General features: G+C 50.1%; 1 protein-coding gene across 2 annotated transcripts in view; it reads right to left on the reverse strand.

Annotated features, from left to right (window-relative positions):
- Positions 1-209: 209 nt before the first annotated feature.
- Positions 210-8,481, reverse strand: part of LOC134065764 (rho GTPase-activating protein 21-like) — a 115,407-nt gene continuing 107,135 nt past the window's right edge. For both annotated transcript variants that reach the window (XM_062520834.1, XM_062520833.1), the window contains 4 exons: positions 7,976-8,017; positions 7,514-7,619; positions 4,612-4,643; positions 210-3,412 (listed from right to left, as the gene is read on the reverse strand). In XM_062520834.1, coding sequence (XP_062376818.1) covers positions 1,472-3,412; positions 4,612-4,643; positions 7,514-7,619; positions 7,976-8,017 — 2,121 coding nt within the window. In that variant the 3' untranslated portion in view covers positions 210-1,471. The remainder of the gene's footprint in view (positions 3,413-4,611; positions 4,644-7,513; positions 7,620-7,975; positions 8,018-8,481) is intronic.

An 8,481-nucleotide genomic window follows, 5' to 3' on the forward strand; every position in this document is an offset into this window, starting at 1 on the left:
TGAGGAAAGCCCAAGATGATGCCCTTAGATGCCTTGTTTTATCCGCCAAATATATTTACCATATTTACTGTCATAGAGCGGGTACTACTTCTACAAACACTCCGGCAAACAAACCAGACATAATTTAGGTGAACAACACCTGCATGTGTTCAGGTGTAATGCACGCCCAGGCAAAAAAGAGACAAGACCAGACCGCACGGCTGCTTGATTTGAAATCTGTAACATTATTTTAATGAGTTTTCAATAAAATTTAGTCACAATACATCTTCTAAAATAAAAAAAAAGCAAAAGAGGAAAAAAAATAAAAAATATATACTTAAAAAAAAATCATAGCATGGCACCTAAACAGTCCCAAGAATCCAGTCACAAGAGGCACTTTTTCCTTTGTCTTTTTATTCCATTGTAGTGTGACAAATCACAATTTCTTGTCATCGTGGTGACTTGCTCACACTATTTGTCCCAAGAGGGACGTGTGCAGAAAGTCAGGTACCGTTTACCGTTTGTCGTTCGAAGCACGAGGTTGTGCAGATGTGTTGAAAATAATGTCACTTTCCTTCTGGCGGGATCCAACTTGGCATCTGGCCTTTTTGTGCGCTGTAAAAAACAATAATAATAAAAAGGACCTTCCTACAGCGCTTAGCTCAGAATACATCCCTCGACCAGGACATCTTTAAAAAACAAACAAAACAAAATCAAACAAACAAAAAAAACCACACACATTTCAAGTACACAGAAAGATATTTACATTTTTGCTTTTGTTTACATGACAATTTGTAACGAGCAACGATGCGTTAGTCAGCATACCCAGAAAGCGCATACATTCTTCAAGGTAACCATAGGAAGAATCTGAGCATTGTTTCGTAAGAGAAAAGAGGCCTCTCTCTGAAAGAATTACATCTTTTCTTTTTAAAAAGTAAAAAAACAATCTTCAGTAATAATCTCATGCTCGATCATTTCAGCTCTCGCCATTCACTGCTTTGATGTGTTGTGTTTTGATGTGTGTGTGTGTGTGTGTGTGTGTGTGTACTTATGCCCTCCCAGTCAGTGTACCTTCTCCACACAAACACACACACACACACACACAGACGTACACATGCCACAAACACACCAGCGCTGGCTTTCCATATTACTGGGGTTGGTGTGAAGGAGAGAGGTCCTCGTTTCGTGTCAGTTCCAGTATGAGAACATTCCAGGCAAGGATACACAAAACACAATAATCCAGTTGCTTTCCTCATAATCCTATACACAGATAGATGTATGTACAGTTTTATATAATATTTATATAGTCATATATATTTTATAAAAAAATCTATTGTGCAGTAACTTTAGCTTATCTACATACGTAACTGTACATGTTTTTTTTTTGCTCATTCTCAAACATACTATGGTACACACACATATACATACATACATACATACATACATACAGATGTATTAACATACACACACACACACGTACGGTACGCCCATGTCACAGATACTGGTAGAAGCGTGAGCGCACCACCTGTGCTCCAGAGAGTTTGTGTGGGTGAGCGTCACCTCCTCCACAGAGCCCTGCTTTGTTCTTGGCCTGCGGCCCTCCGCCGTTCACCTGCTCTCCCGGCTCCTGCGCGGTGGTGATGGTGGTGGCGGAGGAGGTGGAGGTGGAGGAGGAGGTGGAGGAGGGGTCGACAGGGGTCGTCTGCAGGTCAGCGGGGCCCTCTCCGCTGCCGCGTCCGTCCCTCTCGCGGGCGATCCAGTCCTGGATGGAGAAGTCCTGCGAGCTGCACTTGGGCTGCAGGCGGTCGATGGCGGTCAGCTCGGCGCCGCGGTCCCCCCCGCCCTGCTCGCTCCAGTCGTGCATGGCCTGCAGCTGGGCGAAGTCTCGCTGGCCGCCCATGGTGTGGCGTCGCCGGAGGCCTCGGTTGCGGAAGCGTCCCGAGCGGCGCGGGGGGTCCGGGGATCGACTACGCTGCTGCTGCTGCGGCTGCTGCTGCTGCTGCTGTTGACGTGGTTGAGATGAAGAGGAGGAGGAGGAGGAAGAGGCGGCTCCCAGGACGTCGTCGGCCGAGCCGCGCAACCGGAGCCTGAAGCGCTCGGTGAAGCGGATTCGCCAGGCTGACTCGGAGGCGCCGGGATTGGCCGAGGAGGAAGACGAGGAGGAAGAGGGGGTGGTGTTGGTCGCTGTGTTGGCGTTTGGGGTGGTGGTGGCGCCGGTGGTGTTGCGCTCCGACTCGCTGCGGGACGAGGAGCTCAGGCTGCCCGTGGAGCGACCCTTCTTCATCACCTCCAGCATGCGCGACAGCCGCTTCCCTGACGACGACGTCAACGACGAGGACTTGGTTCCTCTTCCCGCTAAGCTGCTCCCCGCTACCGCGCCTCCGCTGTTGCCGACGCCCAGTCCGTCCACGGACGAATCACTGTCCGTCTTCTGCCGCAGGGACCGCCTCCTGGAGAGGGTGTCGCACTCAATCAGCCTATGGGAGGGCAGGGAAGGGCGGCCGGTGGGGGTGGAGTTGGGAGCGCCGGCAGCCGATTGGACGGGCTGCTGAGAGCTGACCTCAGGTGTGGGGGAGAACGGCAACGCTCCTGCCGTTGGTGGTGGCGTCGGTCCGGTGTTGGGGAAGACTGGAAAGTCGCTGTCGCTGTCCGTCTCGGCGGGCCGGCCCTCGCTGATGAGCTCGCTGCGCTCGTCGTCAGCCTCCTCCCCACCGCGGCTGCCCCCCACCGACCCCACCTCGGGGCTCAGCAGGCTGGACTCGCCGGCCGTCAGGAAGGTGTTGGAGGAGGTGGTGGAGTAGTCGGAGGTGATGGAGCTGACCTCGGCGCCGGCCGCTGACCCGGGGGGCCCTCCTCCGACGCCGAGGAGCGAGGGGTCAAGCCCGCCCGCCGAGGCCGAGAGCCAGCGGCGAGTCCGCCCGCGAGGGACCGACGCCCCCGAGCTCATGGTGCCCAGGTCGGACGTGGGCTCGTCCAGCTGCGACGAGGACGGGCCGTCCGACAGCGAGGACTTGGGGAGGGCGAGCGCCGGGGTGCGGAGGATCGGGGAGGGCGACGGGGACGGCGAGGGGCACGACGAGGCTTGAGACGGGGGAGCCGAGGTCGAGATCACACGCTTCTCCCGCAGGAAGAAGGAGTTGCGGTGCTCCTTACGGCTCTTGGCCGTGGTGGTCGTGGACACGGACTCCGTGGCTTTCCCGTTCTCCCTCTTCTCCAGCCCCCCAAGCATGGGGCTCTTGGCCTGGGGGGCCGGGGAACCTTCCTCAGACAGCGCGGGGTCCTGGAGAATGAAGACCGAGTCCAGGTCGTCGTCAGAGCTGCTAGGCTGCTGCTTCTCCTTGAGCTTCTTTCGTTTGCGGCTGGCTGCAGCAAAGATTGAGGAGACCAGCAGCTCGCGGCTGCACTGCTCCTTCCCGTAGGCCCAGGAGTTCTGCTGCAGACGGACGGACAGAGAAACAGACAGATAGACAGACAGAAAGAAAAAGAGAGAGAGAGAGAGAGAGTACAAGCATGAAGAAATGACAGAGAAGAGAGGCAAAATAGGATGTGAATTTTAAGAGAGAAAGGGAGAGACAAAAAGATACATTCATTAACAAGTGACATGGGGCAATCACGTTGTTCTTATACATTATGAGAAGGAAAGGCAACGCTTTCGCAAAATAATTTATAAAGCCCTGGTAGCTTCTACTGGACTACGCATAGCAAGCACCCATCTTGCATTTCATACACTGAACAGTTTCAATATACATTGAAACGACTGATGAGCTCTTTCAAACTTAGTAAATTGCATTTCATTGGAAAAATAAAGGAGCAAAAATAAACTGATTACAGTGAAAACATACAACATGAAGCAGATTGTTTTCTTTCGAGAACAGAATTTTTATATCTAAACAAATCCATGATGTTTAATAACCCTTACATTCCCTTACAGTATATCAAAGAGTCTTCAGTTCCCAGTTTCAGATAGTAAAGGATTCCAAATACCACATATATTAGTGTCAGTTATCCAACGCCAAGCGCCTCCAAACCATAAAACACCATCATGGACTCCTTGGTACCTGGTACCGATTGGTAAGGCCTCATGACAGCAGTACCCAATAAAGCAATAAAGTCTACTGCATGACAGCCACTCATGGAGGCAGCCTGAACAGCAGCAGTACTAGCAGAAGCAGTGACATGTTTTAAAAGCAGGACCGCATGATTGGAACGCACTGTTCACATTCAGCCAATGAGGGAGCTGGATGAGAGAGAGCGCATACTGGTGACGATGAAGCACAACCTCTCTGCCACATGCCACAACACAATCAGAGTGTCACAGGCATGGAAATGACACATCCAAAAAAAAAATCAAATTCACAGGAGTTTTCAGGGATTAAAGGACCGATTCGTCCATCAGTAAGAACTTCATTGATTTGCCTTTTTTTTTGTTGATGTTGTAACTCACTACCGTTAACGCTTGTCTCTGGCTACAGAGCACAAGCCCTACGTGGGAAGCATGAGGGTGTAGATGGGCACCAGATGGAGCTGAACTACACCTACCTCAGCCTTGGCCACACAGCCAGAGAGAAGAGGAGAGGAGAGGAGGAGGGAGGAGAGGAGAGCAGGGAGGAATTGGAGGCTGCAAAAACTCACCTTGGATTTAGTGGAGTCACTAGTGGGTGAATCTGTGAGGGGAGAGAAGAGACAAAATGTCAGATCTGTTGAAAGGCTTGAGGGGAAAAAAATCAACAAACTGATGTGTGACTGGAAAGAGAAAGGGTAGAGAGAGAGAGAAGGGTAGAGAGAAAGGGGTAGAGAGAGAGAGAGGGGTAGAGAGAGAGTGAGGTAGAGAGAGAGATAGAGAGAGAGCATGAAAGAGAAAGAGAACCACAGGAAATGTCAGATCCAGCCAATCACCATGAAAAGACACAACTGAGCATGACAGGTGAATGAACACGAAGTGAAACACGGAGAAAGTGGGAGATGACAGGACAGGATAGACTCGGATGACAGGTGCACGTCACAACAACAGCTAGACAGAGAGCAAGACACGCTCATGCAGATATGATGGGGATGATGTGTGTGGTGATCTCTGTGTTACACTCAGATCCAACAGCAGGGGGTGCTGTTTAGCCAGCACCAGCAACACAGGGCTTACACAAAAACCCTCTTCAGTAATGACGCAATGGTAAAGCGCTGACGGGACACCTCTGCCAAACCATCAGCTCAACACCATCACCATGTGGGTGGGATGGCGGTCTAACCCAGTGGAAGCCTAACCCATTCTCAAGGGGATGCTGAGTGCAACTTTGATACTTTGATGAGGAGGAGACAAGAGAAGGCAGGCGAACAAACGAACGAACGAACGAACGAACGAACAGACGAATGAACAAACGAATGAACAAACGTACCAACAAACGAATGTCACACAACGACAGAGGATGATGAGGGTGGGAATACGTGGAGACAGTGAGGAAGGTCATGCGGTCTGAGCCGGTTCTTCTCTTCCACAAGCTCTGAGATGAAGCGGTCGTGTGGGGAATGTTTAGATCAGCATGATGCTATCATGGCCGTGTCCATCTTTAATGTCCAATGATAGGGTAGGCTAGCTATCATTGTTAAGACGCTGATTATGGTTAGTCAATGACATGTAATGTTGTTACTGTATTTTGAAGACTGAATACTTATTACTGAACACTGTAAAACTGGACTTCCACGTGACCTTAACATGCGGAAGAGAACTGTGTGAGGAGTGTGTGCGTGTGTGTGTGCGTCTAAGATGGTGAGGTATAAATGAAGGAATAGAGATGAGGGATGACGTTGTGATTGGGTGCTGCATCCACTGATGGCTCAAGTGTGGACGGAAAAAAGTGGTCATGGAACAAACCAAGGCCAGACATGACAGGGGGGGGTCAAAGAGGGGCTAGCTAAGAGCTGAAGACAAACAGCTACAGGAGAGAAAAGAAACGCCAGTGACGACAAAAAGCAGTCAATCTCAGGACAGATCCGTCCACTGCAGCAGTTTCTGAGGTCTCCAAGGGCAAAGCTTGCAATTTTAGCATACATTTCTATTTGCTTTGTCTTTGTTTTTCTTTAGCAAAGTCAAGCCAAGCCCCCCTACAAACACCCCTTTTGAAAGTGAGAGGATGGTGAAGTCTGCGAGCGCACAAACATGAGGTGGTGTTTCTTTGGGTGCAAAAAAAAAAAAGATTTTGTGTTTTGTTTTGTCAGTTGTTGTTGAAGACCATACCATGCTATCTGTCCTCTCGTGCGGGCTTCAGAGAGGGAAGCAGAGACATCGGAGAGAGTCTTTCAGACAGTAGCACTGCTCTGGGGCAGCCACAGACAAGGCAAAAGAAACACAATGCACACCAGACACACCAGCACAGACACCCACGCCTCTCTCCAAGAGTTACCCACGTGACCCGCCCGTGTGTCACGCTTTTGGGCTGTGCCTGTCTCCTCCTCTCCTCTCCTCTCCTCTCCTCACGTCTGGCTTCTGCTTGCCAGCCTTCGCATCGCATTTGTTTTCCTCTATCATTTCTGTTGCTCTCTCTCTCTCTCTCTTTTTCTCACATCCTGGCTGGCTCGCCAAGGCCCCTCCTCAGAGGAAGCGAGGGTTGCGGCAGACCAGGCAGCTACAGTGCGGACAGCAGTCTTCCTTCTTCCGACAGTTCCAGCTGTCCATCACTGACATTATAGAGTCCATCAGTGACATCATGGTGTGGTAGACGCCTCCCACTTGTCCTGTGTCAAGATCAGTATGTGTGAGTCTGGGAATGCCACTAGGAGACGCGACAGAGGGGCGCTAGAGACAGAAGGATCACAGGATTGGCTTGATGGGGTTGCTTTTGTGTGGTGGTGCTTGTTGTTGTTGTTGTTGTTGTTGTTTGTGCTTGGTTGGGATAAGATAACATGCTGTGTTAGTGGCAACAGAAGAGTTGACCAAATTACACAGACACACAGACAGACAGACAGAAAGACACACAGCCCAGCAGATGTGGAGAACAGAGGAAAAACACTTGAGCGAACAAAAGATAAAGACAGAGAAAAAGGAAGAGAAAGAGAGAAAAAAAGAGAGAGACTGAAAAAATACCACTGAGAACTCAAGGTATAAAAAGCCAGAAGAAAATTGAATACTAGCAAAACAATAGACAAAAACACCAAATAAAATAGTTCTCCCAAACAAGGCAAACTATTTCCAAATGAGGAGCATACTGTAGTCAGTGTGTTGTAACAAATTAGCTTGAAATAGCATTTGAAATAGTTTGCATTATATAAAAAAAGCAAAATCTGACATCAGCTTTACAGACACAATATGATCAAAGCCACAGCAGGTTGTGCTGAACTCATGGTGAAGCAGCATGGCAGAACACTAGCAGCTCTGAGACGGCATCCTCTACTCACATTCCTCTGCATGTGGCCCCCAGCCTCACAATAGTCCAACTCCACTAACCAGAGCCCAAAGCCCGCTTACCCAGGAAGAGAGAAAGAGAGGGGGGAGGGAGTGAGGGCTCTGCCCCAGAGGGAGGCTCTATTCCTGGGCACACGTTACCTGAGACGTCCCCGGGAGAGGGGCCCGTCCTGCCGATGTTCGTCAGCAGGTGGTTGATGTTGGGCACGGGCTGGGACTCAACGGCATTCTCCTGCCGTACCGTCGTCTACAGGGGAGAGAGAGGGAGGGATAAAGAGAGAGAGAGGATGGTTAAAGGGAGAACAATAGGGAACAAAAGGGAGCACCAACATAGTGGCACAGGACAACATAGGAGAGAGCCCAAGCTAAACTAAATACTAAGGTAAAGGGAATTAAAGACAAAGACATTGGGAAGATGAAAGAACTATGAGATTGAATCAGTCTCGAGAGAAAAGGAGATGTGAGTGATCCACACTTTTAGGAAGTAGGCAGAGTTGAGTGGACAGGACACAAGACCATGAGCAGAGGAGTGTGAGGGAAGGGAGGATGATGAAGGTTGAAAAGGAGAGAGCTTCATGACATGGCGACAGTGCCAATACCCACCACAGGTTCCTCCGAGCTGTCGTCAGTAAAGAACCAGTCGTACTGCAAGATCAAAAAGACAAAGAGCAACTCTGTTACTCCCCACACACCAGACCCCCAGAGATCAAACACACCAAACACACACAAGCTTGATCCTCAGTGGGGATCCTCCCCAGCTCCAGGGACTCCTAAAACACAACACTGACCCAGAGGGGAAGCCACGCCAGGCAGCTGGGACAGCACCATGCAGCCATCAACATCTCTCATTACGCCAATTTGTGTCACTGTTTGTGTGTATATGTCTTAGTATGTGAGACAGACAGTGTGTGTGTGTGTGTGTGTGTGTGTGTGTGTGTGAGAACGAGAGAAAAACAAGGAAGATTGACTGTAAGCATGCATTTGTTTATTTGGGCTTCTGTGGTGGTCTTACTGTAGCACTGGATCAGGGCGTGTGTGGTGGGAGGGCGTGTGTGTGTGTGTGTGTGTGGTGGGAGGGTGTGTTAGTGTGTGTGTGTGTGAGTGTCAGA

The sequence above is a fragment of the Sardina pilchardus genome, chromosome 19 (assembly GCF_963854185.1).
Source record: "Sardina pilchardus chromosome 19, fSarPil1.1, whole genome shotgun sequence".
NCBI classification, from domain to species: Eukaryota; Metazoa; Chordata; class Actinopteri; order Clupeiformes; family Clupeidae; genus Sardina; species Sardina pilchardus.